General features: G+C 49.6%; 1 protein-coding gene across 1 annotated transcript in view; it reads right to left on the bottom strand.

The window, feature by feature from the left end:
* Positions 1–23145, bottom strand: part of LOC130296898 (regulatory-associated protein of mTOR-like) — a 317324-nt gene that overhangs the window by 51141 nt on the left and 243038 nt on the right. Inside the window, exon 6 of the mRNA XM_056548942.1 lies at positions 22125–22300. Within this exon, the coding sequence (XP_056404917.1) occupies positions 22125–22300 (176 nt within the window). The remainder of the gene's footprint in view (positions 1–22124; positions 22301–23145) is intronic.

Below are 23145 nucleotides of genomic sequence, written 5' to 3'. Positions count from 1 at the left end.
CTTATATAGATTATCTATATCGCTGAATGAGAAGCTGCAGCTGCATCCCCCTCCTCTCCCCTTATATAGATTATCTATATCACTGAATGAGAAGCTGCATCCCCCTCCTCTCCCCTTATATAGATTATCTATATCACTGAATGAGAAGCTGCATCTCCCTCATCTCCCCTAATATATATTATCTATATCACTGAATGAGAAGCTGCATCCCCCTCCTCTCCCCTCATATAGATTATTTATATCACTGAATGAGAAGCTGCAGCTGCATCCCCCTCCTCTCCCCTTTTATAGATTATCTATATCACTGAATGAGAAGCTGCATCCCCCTCCTCTCCCCTTATATAGATTATCTATATCACTGAATGAGAAGCTGCAGCTGCATCCCCCTCCTCTCCCCTTATATAGATTATCTATATCACTGAATGAGACACTGCAGCTGCATCCCCCTCCTCTCCCCTCATATAGATTATCTATATCACTGAATGAGAAGCTGCATCCCCTCCTCTCCCCTCATATAGATTATCTATATCACTGAATGAGAAGCTGTAGCTGCATCCCCCTCATCTCCCCTCATATAGATTATGTATATCACTGAATGAGAAGCTGCAGCTGCATCCCCCTCATCTCCCCTCATATAGATTATCTATATCACTGAATGAGAAGCTGCATCCCCTCCTCTCCCCTCATATAGATTATCTATATCACTAAATGAGAAGCTGCAGCTGCATCCCCCTCATCTCCCCTCATATAGATTATCTATATCACTGAATGAGAAGCTGCAGCTGCATCCCCCTCCTCTCCCCTCATATAGATTATCTATATCACTGAATGAGAAGCTGCATCCCCCTCCTCTCCCCTTATATAGATTATCTATATCACTGAATGAGAAGCTGCATCCCCCTCCTCTCCCCTTATATATATTATCTATATCACTGAATGAGAAGCTGCAGCTGCATCCCCCTCCTCTCTCCTCATATAGATTATGTATATCACTGAATGAGAAGCTGCATCCCCCTCCTCTCCCCTTATATAGATTATCTATAGCACTGAATGAGAAGCTGTAGCTGCATCCCCCTCAGCTCCCCTCATACAGATTATCTTTATCACTGAATGAGAAGCTGCAGCTGCATTCCCCTCCTCTCCCCTCATATAGATTATCTATATAACTGAATGAGAAGCTGCATCCCCCTCATATAGATTATCTATATCACTGAATGAGAAGCTGCATCCCCCTCCTCTCCCCTTATATAGATTATCTATATCACTGAATGAGAAGCTGCATCCCCCTCATATAGATTATCTATATCACTGAATGAGAAGCTGCATCACCCTCCTCTCCCCTTATATAGATTATCTATATCGCTGAATGAGAAGCTGCAGCTGCATCCCCCTCATCTCCCCTCATATAGATTATCTATATCACTGAATGAGAAGCTGCATCACCCTCCTCTCCCTTTATATAGATTATCTATATCACTGAATGAGAAGCTGCATCCCCTCCTCTCCCCTCATATAGATTATCTATATCACTAAATGAGAAGCTGCAGCTGCATCCCCCTCATCTCCCCTCATATAGATTATCTGTATCACTTTATGAGAAGCTGTAGCTGCATCCCCCTCATCTCCCCTCATATAGATTATCTATATCACTGAATGAGAAGCTGCAGCTGCATCCCCCTCATCTCCCGTCATATAGATTATCTATATCACTGAATGAGAAGCTGCAGCTGCATCCCCCTCCTCTCCCCTCATATAGATTATCTATATCACTGAATGAGAAGCTGCATCTCCCTCCTCTCCCCTTATATAGATTATCTATATCACTGAATGAGAAGCTGCATCTCCCTCCTCTCCCCTTATATAGATTATCTATATCACTGAATGAGAAGCTGCATCCCCCTCCTCTCTCCTTATATAGATCATCTATATCACTGAATGAGAAGCTGCAGCTGCATCCCCCTCCTCTCTCCTCATATAGATTATCTATATCACTGAATGAGAAGCTGCATCCCCCTCCTCTCCCCTTATATAGATTATCTATAGCACTGAATGAGAAGCTGTAGCTGCATCCCCCTCAGCTCCCCTCATACAGATTATCTTTATCACTGAATGAGAAGCTGCAGCTGCATCCCCCTCCTCTCCCCTTATATAGATTATCTATATCACTGAATGAGAAGCTGCATCCCCCTCCTCTCCCCTTATATAGATTATCTATAGCACTGAATGAGAAGCTGTAGCTGCATCCCCCTCCTCTCCCCTCATACAGATTATCTTTATCACTGAATGAGAAGCTGCAGCTGCATTCCCCTCCTCTCCCCTCATATAGATTATCTATATCACTGAATGAGAAGCTGCATCCCCCTCCTCTCCCCTTATATAGATTATCTATATCACTGAATGAGAAGCTGCATCTCCCTCATCTCCCCTAATATATATTATCTATATCACTGAATGAGAAGCTGCATAACCCTCCTCTCCCCTTATATAGATTATCTATATCACTGAATGAGAAGCTGCATCTCCCTCATCTCCCCTAATATATATTATCTATATCACTGAATGAGAAGCTGCATCCCCCTCCTCTCCCCTCATATAGATTATTTATATCACTGAATGAGAAGCTGCAGCTGCATCCCCCTCCTCTCCCCTTTTATAGATTATTTATATCGCTGAATGAGAAGCTGCAGCTGCATCCCCTTCCTCTCCCCTTATATATATTATCTATATCACTGAATGAGAAGCTGCATCCCCCTCCTCTCCCCTTATATAGATTATCTATATCACTGAATGAGAAGCTGCATCTCCCTCATCTCCCCTAATATATATTATCTATATCACTGAATGAGAAGCTGCATCCCCCTCCTCTCCCCTTATATAGATTATTTATATCACTGAATGAGAAGCTGCAGCTGCATCCCCCTCCTCTCCCCTTTTATAGATTATCTATATCACTGAATGAGAAGCTGCATCCCCCTCCTTTCCCCTTATATAGATTATCTATATCACTGAATGAGAAGCTGCAGCTGCATCCCCCTCCTCTCCCCTCATATAGATTATCTATATCACTGAATGAGAAGCTGCATCTCCCTCCTCTCCCCTCATATAGATTATCTATATCACTGAATGAGAAGCTGCATCCCCCTCCTTTCCCCTTATATAGATTATCTATATCACTGAATGAGAAGCTGCATCTCCCTCATCTACCCTAATATATATTATCTATATCACTGAATGAGAAGCTGCATCTGCATCCCCCTCATCTCCCCTCATATAGATTATCTATATCACTGAATGAGAAGCTGCAGCTGCATCCCCCTCATCTCCCCTCATATAGATTATCTATATCACTGAATGAGAAGCTGCATCCCCCTCATCTCCCCTAATATATATCATCTATATCACTGAATGAGAAGCTGCATCCCCCTCCTCTCCCCTCATATAGATTATTTACATCACTGAATGAGAAGCTGCAGCTGCATCCCCCTCCTCTCCCCTCATATAGATTATTTACATCACTGAATGAGAAGCTGCAGCTGCATCCCCCTCCTCTCCCCTTATATAGATTATCTATATCACTGAATGAGAAGCTGCATCCCCTCCTCTCCCCTCATATAGATTATCTATATCACTGAATGAGAAGCTGCAGCTGCATCCCCCTCCGCTCCCCTTATATAGATTATCTATATCACTGAATGAGAAGCTGCAGCTGCATCCCCCTCCGCTCCCCTTATATAGATTATCTATATCACTGAATGAGAAGCTGCATCCCCCTCCTCTCCCCTCCTGATTAGGCTGCTGCCTAGAGCGCTATCTTGATGAGTTTTTGTGAAGTCGGCGGTGCTGTGGGGTCTCCTTTATCCGTCCGTCAGGAGCAGCACTGTCACATCACATACACCATCATTATTACAGTGCTGCTCCTGACGGCCGGATAGAGGAGACCCCACAGCACCGCCACTGCACTCTCCTCCACTGTTACACAGTCCTGTAGGACCTACCCTAGAATTCAGCTAACCCTCCCTCCGCCTCCTCCCCCGGAAAGTGAGGGACCTTTGTTGATGTGACCATCATGTGACCAGTTACCTGTTGGGGCGAAGCTTCACATGCAGCATAGGAGAGAAAGGTGCTGAAGGACCACTGAAATGCTGTGGAGGAGGCGGGGCTGATCTGAAGTGGTGGTCACATGACTCCTGCACAGCCAATACTATCCTGGTCTACGTGAAGTAATCTGCACCTCAGTGTCACCCCAGTAGTAAGGAGATTACATGAGGAGGAGATTTGTTACAGTGTGTCACCCCAGTAGTAAGGAGATTACATGAGGAGGAGGACTGTTACAGTGTGTCACCCCAGTAGTAAGGAGATTACATGAGGAAGAGGATTGTTACAGTGTGTCACCCCAGTAGTAAGGAGATTACATGAGGAGGAGGTTTGTTACAGTGTGTCACCCCAGTAGTAAGGAGATTACATGAGGAGGAGGATTGTTACAGTGTGTCACCCCAGTAGTAAGAAGATTACATGAGGAGGAGGTTTGTTACTGTGTGTCACCCCAGTAGTAAGGAGATTACATGAGGAGGAGGTTTGTTACAGTGTGTCACCCCTGTAGTAAGGAGATTACATGAGGAGGAGATTTGTTACAGTGTGTCACCCCAGTAGTAAGGAGATTACATGAGGAGGAGGTTTGTTACAGTGTGTCACCTCAGTAGTAAGGAGATTACATGAGGAGGATTGTTACAGTGTGTCACCCAAGTAGTAGGGAGATTACATGAGGAGGAGGTTTGTTACAGTGTGTCACCCCAGTAGTAAGGAGATTACATGAGGAGGAGGTTAGTTACAGTGTGTCACCCCAGTAGTAGGGAGATTACATGAGGAGGAGATTAGTTACAGTGTGTCACCCCAGTAGTAGGGAGATTACATGAGGAGGAGATTAGTTACAGTGTGTCACCCCAGTAGTAGGGAGATTACATGAGGAGGAGATTTGTTACAGTGTATCACCCCAGTAGTAGGGAGATTACATGAGGAGGAGATTTTAGTTACAGTGTGTCACCCCAGTAGTAGGGAGATTACATGAGGAGATTTGTTACAGTGTGTCTGTATCGTACCGGTAGGACTGGTAGTGGATCCTCTGGACCAGAGAGGCGATGGCGCGGGTTGTACCAGAGGACCGGTTCTAAGTGGTTACTGGTTTTCACCAGAGTCCGCAGCAAAGCGGGATGGACTTGCAGCGGCGGTAACCACCAGGTCGTATCCTCCACTAGCAACTTGACCTCACTGGTAGCTGATATGGCATAGTACACAGGGAACAGGCAGGAGCGTAGTCGGACGTAGCAGAGGTCAGGGCAGGCGGAAAGGTTTCAAAGGCGAGTAGACGGTAGCAAGGGTACGGCAACAGGCAGGGCAGTATACACAGTGTGGAACGCTTTCTCAAAGGCACTAGGGCACAAAGATCCGGCAAGGGCAGGAAGGGGCAGGAGACTTTTATTAGGGAAGGAGGCAGGGATAATTAGACAGCACACCAATCAATGGTGCGCTGGCCCTTTAAATTTACAGAAGGTGGCGCGGGCGCGCCCTAGAGAGCAGGGCCGCGCGCGCGCTGGAAGGCAGAGCCAGTCTGCACCGGGAACGAGGAGCCAGGTAAGTCAGACAGGGACGCGGCGTGTGAGCGGGGACCAGCCGCCACGGCAGCCGCATCCCCGACACAAGGGATCCCGGTAAGTGTGACTGTGCAGGAGGCACCGGGGGAGCGGGGAAGCGAGCGCTCCGGTCCGGAGGTGGGGACCGGAGTGCTGGCTGTGACAGTGTCACCCCAGTAGTAAGGAGATTACATGAGGAGGAGGTTTGTTACAGTGTGTCACCCCAGTAGTAAGGAGATTACAAGAAGAGGATTGTTACAGTGTGTCATCCCAGTAGAAAGGAGATTACATGAGGAGGAGGTTTGTTACAGTGTGTCATCCCAGTAGTAAGGGGATCATATGAGGAGGATTGTTACAGTGTGTCACCCCAGTAGAAGGGTTGCTGTGGAAGGAGAAAAAGGAGAGACCTGCAGGAGGCGTCTAGTGTGATACCGTAATGACAAATAGTCAGGAAAAAAACTAGGTGTCAGTGGGCCTGCGGGGCCTGTAGGTAGTGAGTACTCACCTGAGGCGAGTGAAAAACTTGCATGTCAACCGAGAAAAGGGGTTAAGAACTGGAGACAGCTGCTGAGCCCAGGGTGCAGGAGAGGCATAACCTACCCTGATGAAAGGAGGAGGCAGAAAATACCCTTTGGAGAAGGCGCCGCTGTCGTCCAGTAGAAAGGACGTCCAATGTAGGAGTAGAAATGATCAAGCAAGAGGCTGAGGTGATAAACCAAGCAAGATGAAAGGTACAAACCGGATAACGTGTTTCAGGGGACGGCACCCCCTTCTTCAGATCAGTGCTACTACAAGGTACAACATACAGAGCATTTATACATTTAAAAATGGCGCCAAAACTTAAAGGGGAGGAGCCACAGAGGTATACAGTAGTATGGGGAGTATGGTAAAAGTGTTCAAAATAAACAGACATAGGTAAATATGGGGTATTGTGTGCTTCTGGCGCAAATATTCACGTTTGAGCCGGAAAATAAGGAATGTTGCGCGCTCCGGAGACAGCTCTGTGTATCCAGAGCGAGGGGCGGAAATGTGGGTAACCACGGAGGCGTAGCTAGGGCTGTAGAGTGCGTGTCACATGGTGAGGGCACGTTGCCAGGGAGACGCGTCCTGTGTGGAGAGACACGCCGCTGACAGTGGGCGGAACAAAGGCGGTAAACCTCGCGGGTATTGGAGGAACTGTCAGCGCCACTGACAGTGGGCGGGACAAACACAGAGAGGCGGTAAGCCTTGCGGGTATTGAAGGAGCGGTCAGCTGTATAAGAGAGGTGAGTCCCGTATCTGGAGGGATGCCGTGCGCCAAAGTAAAAGAATATATTATGCATATTATGCACGGAGGTGCTGTCAAAGAAAATAGAAAGAGCTGTGGTATGTGTCAGAGTATATTTTACCCGCAGGTGGCCGAACTCATTCATATGAACTTTATATGGCATTAGCCCAATCGTTGAAGAGGTACAGTGGTGACCAAAAGAAATGTAAGGATGATTGCGATGTAAAGGGCCGGTGCGCCACTGATTGGCGCATGGGTTTTAATCAGTATCTTCACCTGTGCACTTCCCTATTTATACCTCACTTCCCCTGCACTCCCTCGCCGGATCTTGTTGCCATTGTGCCAGTGAAAGCGTTTCCTTGTGTGTTCCTAGCCTGTGTTCCAGACCTCTTGCCGTTGCCCCTGACTACGATCCTTGCTGCCTGCCCTGACCTTCTGCTATGTCCGACCTTGCTCGTCTAATCCCTTGTACCGCACTTATCCACCGGCAACGGCTCAACCTCTCTGACTGCTGAGATAAGACCTGGTTGCTACCGCCGCTGCAAGTCCATCCCGCTTTGCGGCAGGCTCTGGTGAATACCAGTAGCAACTTAGAATCGGTCCGCCGGCACGGTCCACGCCAATCCCTCTCTGGCACAGAGGATCCACCTCCAGCAAGCCAAATCGTGTCAGTAGATCCAGCCATGGATCCCGCTGAGGTCCCGCTGCCAGTTGTCGCTGACCTTACCATGGTGGTCGCCCAGCAGTCGCAACAGATAGCGCAACAAGGCCACCAGCTGTCTCAACTGACCGTGATGCTACAGCAGCTACTACCACAGCTTCAGAAACCATCTCCTCCGCCAGCTCCTGCACCTCCGCCGCAGCGAGTGGCCGCATCCAGCCTCCGTTTATCATTGCCGGACAAGTTTGATGGGGATTCTAAACTTTGCCGTGGTTTTCTCTCGCAATGTTCCCTGCATTTGGAGATGATGCCGGACCAATTTCCAACTGAAAGGTCAAAGGTGGCTTTCGTGGTCAGCCTTCTGTCTGGGAAAGCCCTGTCATGGGCCACACCGCTCTGGGACCGCAATGATCCTGTCACTGCCTCTGTACACTCTTTCTTCACGGAGATTCGAAGTGTCTTCGAGGAACCAGCCCGAGCCTCTTCTGCCGAGACTGCCCTGCTGAACCTGGTCCAGGGTAATTCTTCTGTGGGCGAGTACGCAATCCAATTCCGTACTCTCTCCTCCGAATTTTCCTGGAACAATGAGGCCCTCTGCGCGACATTCAAAAAAGGCCTATCCAGTAACATCAAGGATGTACTGGCCGCACGAGAAATTCCTGCTACCCTGCATGAACTTATTCATCTGGCCACCCGCATTGACATGCGTTTTTCCGAAAGGCGTCAGGAGCTCCGCCAGGATATGGACTTTGTTCGCACGAGGCGGTTTCTCTCCCCGGCTCCTCTCTCCTCTGGTCCACTGCAATCCGTTCCTGTGCCTTCCGCCGTGGAGGCTATGCAAGTAGACCGGTCTCGCCTGACACCTCAAGAGAGGACACAACGCCGCATGGAGATCCTTTGCCTGTACTGTTCCAGTACCGAACATTTCTTGAAGGATTGTCCTATCCGACCTCCACGTCAGGAAAGACGCACTCCGACTCCGCACAAAGGTGAGACAGCGCTTGATGTGAACTCTGCTTCTCCACGTCTTACTGTGCCTGTGCGGATTTCTTCTTCTACCTTCTCCTTCTAAGCGGTGGCCTTCTTGGATTCCGGATCTGCAGAAAATGTTATTTTGGCCTCTTTCGTTAACAGGTTCAACATCCCGGTGACCAGTCTCGCCAGACCCCTCTACATCGCCTCTGTTAATGGTGAAAGATTGGACTGTACTGTGCGTTACCGCACGGAACCCCTCTTAATGTGCATTGGACCCCATCATGAAAAGATTGAATTTCTGGTACTTTCTAACTGCACCTCTGAAATTCTTCTTGGACTACCTTGGCTTCAATGCCATTCCCCTACCCTCGATTGGACCACCGGGGAAATCAAGAACTGGGGTAATACTTGCCACAAAGTGTGTCTTATGTCTGCTCCCAGTACTGTCAGTCAAAACCCTATGGCTCCTCCGATACCTGGTCTCCCCAAGGCCTATCTGGACTATGCTGATGTTTTTTTGCAAAAAACAAGCAGAGACTTTGCCTCCTCACAGGCCTTATGACTGTCCTATTGATCTCCTCCCTGGTACTACTCCACCCCGGGGCAGAATCTATCCCCTGTCTGCTCCGGAAACACAAGCCATGTCGGAGTACATCCAAGAAAATGTAAAAAGGGGATTTAACCGCAAGTCTTCCTCCCCTGCCGGAGCTGGATTCTTCTTCGTCTCCAAAAAAGACGGCTCCTTACGTCCTTGCATTGATTACCGCGGTCTTAATAAAATCACAAAAAAACGCTATCCCCTACCTCTTATCTCGGAACTCTTTGACCGCCTACGTGGCGCCAACATCTTTACCAAATTGGATTTAAGAGGTGCATATAATCTCATCCGCATCAGGGAGGGGGACGAGTGGAAGACCGCATTTAACACCAGAGATGGACACTTTGAATATTTGGTTATGCCTTTTGGGTTTGCAACGCCCCTGCCGTCTTCCAGGACTTTGTAAATGAAATTTTTCGTGATGTTTTATTTACCTGTGTTGTGGTCTACCTGGACGATATTTAGATTTTTTCTTCCAACCTAGAAGAACACCGCCGGCATGTCCGCATGGTTCTTCAGAGACTTCGGGACAATCAGTTATATGCCAAAATGGAAAAATGGCTCTTTGAATGTCAATCTCTTCCCTTCCTAGGATATTTAGTCTCTGGCCAGGGACTCCAAATGGACCCGGACAAACTATCAGCCGTATTGGATTGGCCACGCCCCTCCGAACTCCGAGCTATCCAACGTTTCTTGGGGTTTGCCAATTACTACAGACAGTTTATTCCACATTTTTCCACTATTGTGGCCCCAATTGTGGCCCTAACCAAGAAAAACGCCAACCCTAAGTCCTGGCCTCCTCAAGCGGAAGAGGCGTTCAACCGTCTCAAAACTGCCTTTTCTTCTGCTCCCGTACTCTCCAGACCTGATCCATCTAAACCCTTCTCACTGGAGGTAGACGCCTCCTCGGTGGGAGCTGGAGCTGTACTCCTACAGAAAAATTCTTCCGGACATGCTGTTACTTGTGGTTTCTTTTCTAGGACCTTCTCTCCGGTGGAAAAAAACTACTCCATTGGGGATCGAGAACTACTGGCCATAAAACTGGCTCTCGAGGAATGGAGGCACCTGCTGGAGGGGTCCAAATACCCAGTTATTATATACACCGATCACAAGAATCTCTCTTATCTTCAGTCTGCCCAACGGCTGAACCCTCGCCAGGCTAGGAGGTCGTTGTTCTTTGCCCGTTTTAACTTTGAGATTCATTTTCGCCCTGCTGACAAGAACATTAGGGCTGATGCTCTCTCGTTCCTCGGATGCCTCTGAAATGGAAGCCTCCCCGCAACACATTATTCCTCCTGACTGTCTGATCTCCGCTTCTCAAGCTTCCATCAGACAAACTCCTCCAGGAAAGACCTTCGTCCCTCCACGCCAGCGCCTCAGGATTCTTAGGTGGGGACACTCCTCACACCTCGCCGGCCATGCTGGCATCAAGAAATCCGTCCAGCTCATCTCTCGTTTTTATTGGTGGCCTACCCTGGAAGCTGATGTTGCTGATTTTGTTCGGGCTTGTACAGTCTGTGCCCGGGACAAGACTCCTCGCCAGAAGCCTGCCGGTCTCCTTCATCCTCTGCCTGTTCCTGAGCAACCATGGTCTCAGATTGCTATGGACTTTATAACAGACCTGCCTTTATCCAATGGCAACACAGTCATTTGGGTGGTCGTTGATCGTTTCTCCAAGATGGCACATTTTATTCCACTTCCAGGTCTTCCTTCTGCGCCTCAGTTGGCGAAACAATTTTTTGTGCACATTTTTCGCCTTCACGGGCTTCCCACGCATATCGTCTCGGATTGAGGCGTTCAATTTGTGTCGAAATTCTGGAGGGCTCTCTGTAATCAGCTTAAAATCAAATTAAACTTCTCGTCTTCTTATCATCCCCAATCCAATGGGCAAGTGGAAAGAGTTAATCAGGTTCTTGGTGACTATTTGCAACATTTTGTTTCCTCCCGCCAGGATGACTGAGCCGATCTTCTACCATGGGCCGAATTCTCGTACAATTTCAAAGTCTCTGAGTCTTCCGCTAAATCCCCATTCTTTGTGGTGTACGGCGGTCACCCTCTTCCCCCCTCCCCACTCCCATGCCTTCTGGTTTGCCCGCTGTTGATGAGGTGACTCGGGACTTCTCCACCATCTGGAAAGATACTCAAAAATCTCTCCTACAGGCCTCATCCCGGATGAAGAAACATGCCGACAAAAAAAGAAGAACTCCTCCTGTCTTTTCTCCTGGAGACAAAGTGTGGCTCTCCGCCAAGTATGTCCGCTTTCGTGTCCCCAGTTATAAACTGGGACCACGTTATCTTGGTCCTTTTAAAGTCAAATGCCAAATCAACCCTGTCTCCTACAAACTCTTTCTTCCTCCTTCTCTCCGTATTCCTAATGCTTTTCATGTCTCTCTCCTTAAACCACTCATCCTTAACCGCTTTTCTCCTAAGGTTGTTGCTCCTACTCCTGTCTCCGGGTCCTCTGACATCTTCTCGGTTAAAGAAATTCTGGCATTCTGGGTTCTAAAAAGAGGGGGAGACCCAAGGGGGGGGGGGGGGTACTGTTACGCCGAGCGCTCCGGGTCCCCGCTCCTCCCCGGAGCGCTCACGGCGTTCTCCTGTTCGCAGCGCCCCGGTCAGACCCGCTGACCGGGTGCGCTGCGATAATGTCCCCAGTAAGGATGCGATTCGCGATGCGGGACGTGCCCGCATCCCGACCCGCTTACCAGACTCGTTCCCAGTCTGTGCTGTCCCGGCGCGCGATTTAAAGGGCCGGCGCGCCACTGATTGGCGCATGGGTTTTAATTAGTGTCTTCACCTGTGCACTTCCCTATTAATACCTCACTTCCCCTGCACTTCCTTGCCGGATCTTGTTGCCATTGTGCCAGTGAAAGCGTTCCTTGTGTGTTCCTAGCCTGTGTTCCAGACCTCTTGCCGTTGCCCCTGACTACGATCCTTGCTGCCTGCCCTGACCTTCTGCTACGTTCGACCCTGCTCTTGTCTAATCCCTTGTACCTCGCCTATCTCAGCAGTCAGAGAGGTTGAGCCGTTGCCGGTGGATACGACCTGGTTGCTACCGCCGCTGCAAGTCCATCCCGCTTTGCGGCGGGCTCTGGTGAAAACCAGTAGCAACTTAGAACCGGTCCACCGACACTGTCCACGCCAATCCCTCTCTGACACAGAGGATCCACCTCCAGCCTGCCGAATCCTGACAATGGGGTATGAGTGTAAGGGGAGGATGGGTGGGTTGTGAAGGAGGGCGCTGATATATGAGGAATAGTAAAACACTGGTAAATGAGCAAATGCTAGGGGAAAGAAGGGGAGGGGTTAAACAGGTATAATGTGTGAGGATGGGTACCAATGGGTATATGAGATTGAAGAAATAGTGTGTGGGTATATGTACACATGAACTGTGTTAGAGTGTAGGTGGAGGGGAGGGGGTACCGGTATGGCAAAAATGGGGAAATTATGGTGGATGGGGGGTGGGAAGGAAAATGCATAAGGAGTGGGGCTAAATGGGAGAGGATTATAGGTTACATTCAATCAATTCATTGAGTCCACGTAGGACCAAGGTCCGGCGGGAATGTATCCAATAGTTCTCCCTGCGTCTCAGGGTGCTGTACCTGTGGGAGTCGTCTTTGCTGATGTTTTCGATGGGGGTAGCTTTTATGGTGCTGAAATCTCTATTGTGAGATTCTGGCATGTGTGGAGACGCACTGTGTAGGAGGAATCTGTTGTTGGTATTGCTACGATGCTTGTTTATGCGCTCCCTGAAGCAACGGATGGGGCGCCCCACGTATTGGAGTCCGCATGAACATTGTAGCAGGTAGATCACGTATTGTGAGTTACAACTGAGGCGGGTTTTGATGGGGTATGTGGATTTGGTGGTGGTGGAGGAGAAGGTGCTGCATTTGTGTGAGATGACTGAACAGCACTTACATCTTGGATGTTGCGTCTGTAGCTCCTGGTGTTGGAGGCTGTGGGCTGAATGGTACCGGATTTCAGCTTGCTGGGGGCTACAAGGTTACGTATGGTGCGGCCTCTTCTGAAGGTGAGGGATAGTTTGGTGGGTAAGAGAGGGTCCACGTATTGGTCTTAGGCCAATGTTCCAGTAGAATCTTCTTGATGTGGATGTGCTCACGGCTGAAGGTGGTGATGAAATAGGAAGATCTGTCACAAGCAGGAGTGGTGATTGCAGGTTTCGGTAGCAGGCAGTCATTCTGGGTTAGGGCGTGTGCCCTGTTGTAGGAAGATTGAACGAGAGCCAGAGGATAGCCTTTGGCCTTGAATCTGGCCTTCAGGATCTTATTTTGAGAAACAAATTCTTCTTCTTTGGTGCAGTTCCTTCTGATCCGCTTGAATTGGCCATAGGGTACATTGCAAAGCCATTTTTATAGTGTCCGCTTTTGAAGTCCAAGTAGCTATTGCTTTTTATTGTTTGAAAAATGTTTTTGTTGACAGGCAGGCGGTATTGTTGTGGGAGACCATGACGTCGAGAAATTCTGCATTGCCATCGAAGATGGTCTGGGTGAAATGTAGGGACCATGTGTTGGAATTGAGGTCTGCTAAAAAGGCGTTTAGTGAGGGTCTGTCACCCTCCCAGATAAGGAAAATATCATCTATGTTACGGAGGTAGTCCAAGCAGTTGTTGAACTTGTGGTGGGTGTAGATGTGTAATATTTCAAACATTCCCACAAAAAGTTTGGCAAAGCTTGGGGCCACTTTTGACCCCATAGCGGTTCCCTTGTGTTGTATATACATTTGGCCCAGGAACTCAAAATAGTTGTATGTCAAAATGTATCTTAGTCCTTCCAATATGAACTCTTTCTGTGTTGAGGGCATTGTGGGGTTCTTAGCCAGAAAGAATGCGACAGCCTGGATGCCCAACTCGTGATCAATAACTGTGTAGAGTGAGGAGATGTCCATTGTAACCAGGGTGAGGCCGGGTGACCACTTGAATTGTGAGATGGAATTGATAAATTCAGTTGTGTCCGTGAGATGTGAAGGGAGATTGGTGACATGCTTCTGTAGAAGTAAATCGATGTAATGTGACAAATTGGAGGAAATAGAGTTGATGCCCGAGATGATGGGGCGAACTTGAGGCTGGAGATGTTAATGAATTTTGGGGAGGTAATAAAAAAATCAGTATGGAGGGTTCGGTGATGATGATGTAATCGATTTCAGTCTTGGAGAGTACCCCTTGACAGTATCCAAAATTTATGAGTTTGGTGAGCTCATCCTGGAACATTTTGGTAGGGTTCAGAGAAATGGGCTTATAGTACAAGGTATCAGAGAGAAGCCTGTTGGCTTCGGTGATGTAGTCAGTCTTGTAAAGGATGACGATACCTCCGCCTTTGTCAGCTGAACGGATGATGATGATGGAGCCGTTCGAGGTGAGGGATTTGAGTGCTGTCCTCTCAGACGGGGAGAGGTTGGAGGTTTACTTCTTAGGGTGGGTGTCCTTAAGCAAAGTATCAAAGTCAGATTGGACCATAGTGTAGAAGGTTTCAATTAATTGATTGAATGCAACCTTTAATCCTCTCCCATTTAGCCCCACCCCCATCATTTCCCCATTTTTGCCATACCGGTACCCCCCCCCCCCCCCCACATACATATGTGTATATATACCCACACACTATTTCTTCAATCTCATATACCCATTGGAACCCATCCTCACACATTATACCTGTTTAACCCCTCCCCTTCTTTCCCCTAGCATTTGCTCATTTACCAGTGTTTTACTATTCCTCATATATCAGCGCCCTCCTTCACAAACCACCAATCCTCCACTTACACTCATACCCCACCATGTACCTCACCGATATTCATCCCTTACACCTATATGGGGGTTTATCCCATTCTCATCCTTACATTTCTTTGGGTCACCACTGTACCTCTTCAACGATTGGGCTAATGCCTTATAAAGTTCATATGAATGAGTTCGGCCACCTGCGGGTAAAATATTTTCTTTGACAGCACCTCCGTGCATAATATGCATAATATATTCTTTTACTTTGGCGCACGGCATCCCTCCAGATACGGGACTCACCTCTCTTTTACAGCAGACAGCTCCTCCAATACCTGCTTACCGCCTCTCTGTGTTTGTTCCGCCCACTGTCAGTGGCGCTGACAGCTCCTTCAATACCCACGAGGCTCACCGCCTTTGTTCCGCCCACTGTCAGCGGCGTGTCTCTCCACACAGGACGCGTCTCCCTGGCAACGTGCCCTCACCACGTGACATGCGCGCTACAGCCCTAGCTACGCGTCGGTGGTTACCCACATTTCTGCTCCTCGCTCCGGATACACAGAGCTGTCTCCGGAGCACGCAACATACCTTATTTTCCGGCTCAAACGTGAATATTTGTGCCAGAAGCACACAATACCCCACCACCGGAACCATCTAACCATATTTACCTTTGTCTGTTTATTTTGAACACTTTTACCATACTCCCCATACTACTGTATACCTCTGTGGCTCCTCCCCTTTAAGTTTTGGCACCATTTTGTATGTTGTACTATGTAGTAGCACTGATCTGTGCCGTCCCCGAAACGCCTTATCCTGCTTGTACCTTTCATCTTAAATAAATTGATCCAGCGTGGTTTATCACCTCATTCTCTTGCTTGATCATTTCTACTCCAACATTGGACGTCCTTTCTACTGGACCACAGCAGCGCCTTCTTCAAAGGGTATTTTCTACTTCCTCCTATCACGCAGTAGTAGGGTTGGGGCGTGTCAAAGAGTGGAGCCAATCCTTGCACCCGCCCTGCACAAACCAGTCTGATCAGGACATTTTCTCGAACGTTCCATTCACTGACATGAAGCAGAGATGTAGAATGACGTCTCTGTACATACATATTCCGGGCTGTTCTCCGGTGCTATGGTAATGAGGGTGCGATGTGCAGGACGGGCTGCGGCTCATTACCGGGCTCTCCACTCGGCACAGATTATAGATTTCTGGCAGATGTTCCTTATGTTTATCCTCAGTAAATCAGATGGTGATGTCCATGAGTCTCCATATAAATCAGCCGGCGGTGAGTCGAGATGTTTGCTGGAGCTGATGGATATTTGATTAAGGCGCCGGTGGATCCATTACTGGAGATGAAGCTCCACACATCGCTGCCGCTCACACCCATCGCTCATCACCGTCCCTGGAGATGATTAACTCTTCACTAGGAGAGAAGATCTTCTGTCAAGGACTTATGTGACTCCATCGCCTGCAGTTGTCTCCCGTGTTCGGGTAGTCCTGGTGATGGGGACCACCGCAGCACCGGCAAAGGATATCCCTCCAGGGTAAACTCATCTCAGGAAAACATGGCGGTGAATACTTTGGCCTAGTTACGTCTGTTGTTGAAGCCCACCGGTCTCTAGGATAGCGTCGCCGGCCAGCAGATCTGTAAAAATTATGTCTTCTGCTCAACAAGGATATTGCGATCTACAGCTCCATGAGTAAGTGGTCAGATGCATCATGTGACAGACCAGAACACATGGGGTGGGCTTTAGGTGGTCCTCGTCCCCTTACACAATCAGAATACATGGGGTGGGCTTTAGGTGGTCTTCGTCCTCTCGGGTTTCCTTTACATTATCAGAACACATGGGGTGGGCTTTAGGTGGCCCTCGTCCTCTCTGGCTTCCTTTACCTGATAACAACACATGGGGTGGGCTTTAGGTGGCCCTCATCATCTCTGGTTCCTGTTACCTGATCAGAACACATGGAGTGGGCTTTAGGTGGCCCTCGTCCTCTCTGGTTTCATTTATCTGATCAGAACACATGGGGTGGGCTTTAGGAGGCCCTCATCTTCTCTGGTTTCCCTTACACGATCAGAACACATGGGGTGGGCTTTAGGTGGTCCTCGTCCCCTTGCACAATCAGAATACATGGGGTGGGCTTTAGGTGGTCTTCATCCTCTCGGGTTTCCCTTACACGATCAGAACACATGGGGTGGGCTTTAGGTGGTCTTCGTCCTCTCTGGCTTCCTTTACCTGATAACAACACATGGGGTGGGCTTTAGGTGGCCCTCATCCTCTCTGGTTTCCTTTACCTTATCATAACACATGGGGTGGGCTTTAGGTGGCCCTCGTCCTCTATGGTTTCCCTTACATGATCAGAACACATGGGGTGGGCTTTAGGTGGCCCTCATCATCTCTGGTTCCTGTTACCTGATCAGAACACATGGGGTGGGCTTTAGGTGGCCCTCGTCCTCTCTGGTTTCATTTATCTGATCAGAACACATGGGGTGGGCTTTAGGAGGCCCTCGTCTTCTCTGGTTTCCCTTACACGATCAGAACACATGGGGTGGGCTTTAGGTGGTCCTCGTCCCCTTACACAATCAGAACACATGGGGTGGGCTTTAGGTGGTCTTCGTCCTCTCGGGTTTCCCTTACATGATCAGAACACATGGGGTGGGCTTTAGGTGGCCCTCGTCCTCTCTGGTTTCCATAACTTAATCAGAACATATGGGGTGGGCTTTAGGTGGCCCTCGTCTTCTCTGGTTTCCCTTACACGATCAGAACACATGGGGTGGGCTTTAGGTGGTCCTCATCCTCTCTGGTTTCCCTTACACGATCAGAACACATGGGGTGGGCTTTAGGTGGCCCTCGTCCTCTCTGGCTTCCTTTACCTGATAACAACACATGGGGTGGGCTTTAGGTGGCCCTCGTCCTCTCTGGTTTTCCTTACACGATCAGAACACATGGGGTGGGCTTTAGGTGGCCCTCCTACTCTCTGGTTTCCTTTATCTGATCAGAACACATGGGGTGGGCTTTAGGTGGCCCTCGTCCTCTCTGGTTTCCCTTACAAGATCAGAACACATGGGGTGGGCTTTCCTTTGGTGGGCAGTGTCATGTGGTCTAAGGTAATATGGGAACATCTAGAAACGATGGCCCAGGTCACAATATATGTGATGTCCTGGAGGGCTCCCCAGTAGGCATCTTCATGGGAAAACACTTAGTGACCACTTTCCTCTCCCGATCTGTCTCTTTAGAACTGTAATTATATTCTTATATTATATGAATTGTATATGTTATATCATGTACTGAAATTGAGCAGTCAGGAGAGCCAACTGGTCTCCATAGAAGAGACATCATAGATGGGAGCCCCCCCCCCCGACTATGGTGCTCGGCAGATCCTTTAAATCCCAGCCGGGGAGCGCCGTGCGCACTTTGCACCGGTTTGTTCCTCTTTTTTTCTTTATCATAGTGAACGCTGAGAACCCCTCAGGATATATAACAGCCATCGGCTGGAAACATAGGAGCTTCCTCCACGTCTAGCCATGAGCTGCGCAGTTACTGAACGCTGCACGGATGACGCTCTGCGGGCTCATGGATCACTGTCAGGTGACGGCGTTCCCCTGCAGATGTTCATTACTATGCAAATTAACTGATAACACAAATAAATTATCCGCCAATCTACAGACAACATTCCGTGTCATCCACTGCTCCGAACAGGCTAAAGGCCGCAAAATTACCAGGCGGTCCGTCCGCGAGTTGTCATCCGCAAGAGTCCGATCAACCTTCACAACTCTGCGCTAATGTCATCCGCAAGAATCCGATCAACCTTCACAACGCTGCGCTAATGTCATCCGCAAGAGTCCGATCAACCTTCACAACGCTGCGCTAATGTCATCCGCAAGAGTCCGATCCACCTTCACAACGCTGCGCTAATGTCATCCGCAAGAGTCCGATCAACCTTCACAACGCTGCGCTAATGTCATCCGCAAGAGTCCGATCAACCTTCACAACGCCGCGCTAATGTCATCAGCAAGAGTCCGATCAACCTTCACAACGCTGCGCTAATGTCATCCGCAAGAGTCCGATCAACCTTCACAACGCTGCGCTAATGTCATCAGCAAGAGTCTGATCAACCTTCACAAAGCTGCACTAATGTCATCCGCAAGAGTCCGATCAACCTTCACAACACTGCGGTAATGTCATCCGCAAGAGTCCAATCCACCTTCACAACGCTGCGCTAATGTCATCCGCAAGAGTCCGATCACCTTCACAACGCTGCGCTAATGTCATCCGCAAGAGTCCGATCAACCTTCACAACGCTGCGCTAATGTCATCCGCAAGAGTCCGATCAACCTTCACAACGCTGCGCTAATGTCATCCGCAAGAGTCCGATCAACCTTCACAATGTTGCGCTAATGTCATCCGCAAGAGTCCGATCAACCTTCACAACGCTGCGCTAATGTCATCCGCAAGAGTCCGATCAACCTTCACAACGCTGCGCTAATGTCATCCGCAAGAGTCCGATCAACCTTCACAACGCTGCGCTAATGTCATCCACAAGAGTCCGATCAACCTTCACAACGCTGTGTTAATGTCATCCGCAAGAGTCCGATCAACCTTCACAACGCTGCGCTAATGTCATCCGCAAGAGTGCGATCAACCTTCACAACGCTGCGCTAATGTCATCCGCAAGAGTCCGATCAACCTTCACAACGCTGCGCTAATGTCATCCGCCAGAGTCCGATCAACCTTCACAACGCTGCGCTAATGTCATCCGCAAGAGTCCGATCAACCTTCACAACGCTGTGCTAATGTCACAAAATAAATGGGTCGACCAAAACCCATTGTATTCACCAGCCGTATACAGCCGTATACAGCACACCGACACTAGTCACAGCCGTATACAGCACACCGACAGTAGTCACAGCCGTATACAGCACACCGACAGTAGTCACAGCCGTATACAGCACACCGACAGTCACAGCCTTATACAGCACACCGACAGTAGTCACAGCCGAATACAGCACACTGACAGTAGTCAAAGCCGTATACAGCACACCGACAGTAGTCACAGCCATATACAGCACACTGACAGTAGTCACAGCCGTATACAGCACACCGACAGTAGTCACAGCCGTATACAGCACACTGACAGTAGTCATAGGGCCGGTTTGGGGTAATGGTATATGAGTGGGGCCGGTTTGGGGTTTATAGTATATGAGTAGGGCCGGTTTGGGGTTCATAGTATATGAGTAGGGCCGGTTTGGGGTTCATAGTATATGAGTAGGGCCGGTTTGGGGTTCATAGTATATGAGTAGGGCCGGTTTGGGGTTCATGGTATATGAGTAGGGCCGGTTTGGGGTACATAGTATATGAGTAGGGCCGGTTTGGGGTAATGGTATATGAGTGGGGCCGGTTTGTGGTTTATAATATATGAGTGGGGCCGGTTTGGGGTTCACAGTATATGATTAGGGCCGGTTTGGGGTTTATAGTATATGAGTAGGGCAGGTTTGGGGTAATGGTATACGATTGGGGCCGGTTTGGGGTTTATAGTATATGAATGGGGCCGGTTTGGGGTTCATAGTATATGAGTGGGGCCGGTTTGGGGATTTATAGTATATGAGTAGGCCCGGTTTGGGGTTTATAGTATCTGAATAGGGCCGGTTTGGGGTTTATAGTTACATAGTTAGTACGGTCGAAAAAAGACATATGTCCATCAAGTTCAACAAGGGAATTAAGGGGTAGGGGTGTATATGAGTGGGGCCGGTTTGGGGTTGATAGTATATGAGTGAGGCAGGTTTGGGGTAATGGTATATGAGTGGGGCCGGTTTGGGGTTTATAATATATGAGTGGGGCCGGTTTGGGGTTTATAGTATATGAGTGGGGCAGTTTTGGGGTAATGGTATATGAGTGGGGCCGGTTTGGGGTTCATAGTATATGAGTGGGGCCGGTTTGGGGTTTATATAATATGAGTAGGGCCGGTTTGGGGTTTATAGTATATGAGTAGGCCCGGTTTGGGGTTTATAGTATATGAGTGGGGCCGGTTTGGGGTTTATAGTATATGAGTGGGGCAGGTTTGGGGTTTATAGTATATGAGTGGGGCAGGTTTGGGGTAATGGTATATGAGTGGGGCCGGGTTTGGGGTTTATAGTATATGAGTGGGGCAGTTTTGGGGTAATGGTATATGAGTGGGGCCGGTTTGGGGGTAATGGTATATGAGTGGGGCCGGTTTGGGGTTTATAGTATATGAGTAGGGCAGTTTTTGGGGTATTGGTATATGAACGGGGCCGGTTTGGGGTAATAGTATATGAGTGGGCCCGGTTTGGGGTTTATAGTATTTGAGTGGGGCCGGTTTGGGGTTTATAGTATATGAGTGGGGCCGGTTTGGGATTTATAGTATATGAGTGGGGCCAGTTTGGGATTTATAGTATATGAGTAGGGCCGGTTTGGGGTTTATAGTATATGAGTAGGGCCGGTTTGGGTTTTATAGTATATGGGTGGGGCAGGTTTTGGGTTTATAGTATATGAGTAGGGCCGGTTTGGGGTAATGGTATATGAGTGGGGCCGGTTTGGGGTTTATAGTATATGAGTAGGGCCGGTTTGGGGTTTATAGTATATGAGTAGGGCCGGTTTGGGGTAATGGTATATGAGTTGGGCCGGTTTGGGGTTAATAGTATATGAGTGGGGCCGGTTTGGAGTTTATAATATATGAGTAGGGCCGGTTTGGGATTTATAGTATATGAGTGGGGCCGGTTTGGGGTTTATAGTATATGAGTAGGGCCGGTTTGGGTTTATCGTATATGAGTGGGGCCGGTTTGGGGTTTATAGTATATGAGTAGGGCCGGTTTGGGGTTTATAGTATATGAGTAGGGCCGGTTTGGGGTAATGGTATATGAGTTGGGCTGGTTTGGGGTTAATAGTATATGAGTGGGGCCGGTTTGGGGTTTATAATATATGAGTAGGGCCGGTTTGGGATTTATAGTATAGGAGTGGGGCCGGTTTGGGATTTATAGTATATGAGTAGGGCTGGTTTGGGGTTTATAGTATATGAGTAGGGTCGGTTTGGGGTTTATAGTATATGAGTGGGGCCGGTTTGGGGTAATGGTATATGAGTGGGGCCGGTTTGGGTAATGGTATATGAGTAGGGCCGGTTTGGGGTAATGGTATATGAGTAGGGCCGGTTTGGGGTAATGGTATATGAGTGGGGCCGGTTTGGGGTACATAGTATATGAGTAGGGCCGGTTTGGGGTAATGGTATACGAGTGAGGCCGTCTGGAGTGGATACTCACCACCTCAGCGCTATCTTGATGGGGGTCGTGAGGCAGGAGGTGAAGAGGTCGGCAGGAAGGTCGGGGTTCATAGGTAACAGCTCCTCGGCATCACAGGCAGCCAGCTGGATACAGTTCTTCATAGATGGCGGTAGAGGCATCTGAGCCAGGGGGTGACTGGGATTAATAGCAGCGACCTGCAAGAAAACCGCCAAACAGTGATCAGTTATATCTCCACGGAGCCCTATAGGGCACAAAACATAGAAATGAAAGGCCTATGAGATCTGTATGACTGGGGGGGATGGACGCCCATTGATCTGTTACTCTGCACAGAGATCTTTCTGTAACTCTTTACATGGCGTACAACCCTATTTCTAATAGGCTGGGACATCGGAGGTAGGATGGTGAGTAAATTATGGGGCGGGTGTGCGAGGCATGGGGCGGGTGTGCGAGGCATGGGGCGGGAGTGCGAGGCATGGGGCGGGAGTGCGAGGCATGGGGCGGGAGTGCGAGGCAGGGGGCGGGTGTGCGAGGCAGGGGGCGGGTGTGCGAGGCAGGGGGCGGGTGTGCGAGGCAGGGGGCGGGTGTGCGAGGCAGGGGGCGGGGTGTGCGAGGCAGGGGGCGGGTGTGCGAGGCAGGGGGCGGGTGTGCGAGGCAGGGGGCGGGAGTGAGAGGCAGGGGCGGGAGTGAGAGGCAGGGGGCGGCAGGGCGAGGCAGGGGGCGGCAGGGCGAGGCAGGGGGCGGCAGGGCGCGGCAGGGCGAGGCAGGGGGCGGCAGGGCGAGGCAGGGGGCGGCAGGGCGAGGCAGGGGGCGGCAGGGCGAGGCAGGGGGCGGCAGGGCGAGGCATGTGTGCGAGGCATGGGGCGGGTGTGCGAGGCAGGGGGCGGGGTGTGCGAGGCAGGGGGCGGGTGTGCGGGGCAGGTGTGCGAGGCAGGGGGCGGGGTGTGCGAGGCAGGGGGCGGGAGTGCGAGGCAGGGGGCGGGAGTGCGAGGCAGGGGGCGGGAGTGCGAGGCAGGGGGCGGGAGTGCGAGGCAGGGGGCGG

Source organism: Hyla sarda, chromosome 12 (assembly GCF_029499605.1).
Source record: "Hyla sarda isolate aHylSar1 chromosome 12, aHylSar1.hap1, whole genome shotgun sequence".
NCBI classification, from domain to species: Eukaryota; Metazoa; Chordata; class Amphibia; order Anura; family Hylidae; genus Hyla; species Hyla sarda.
Note: the sequence above shows the minus strand (reverse complement) of the source record. Positions and strands in the feature narration are given on the sequence as shown.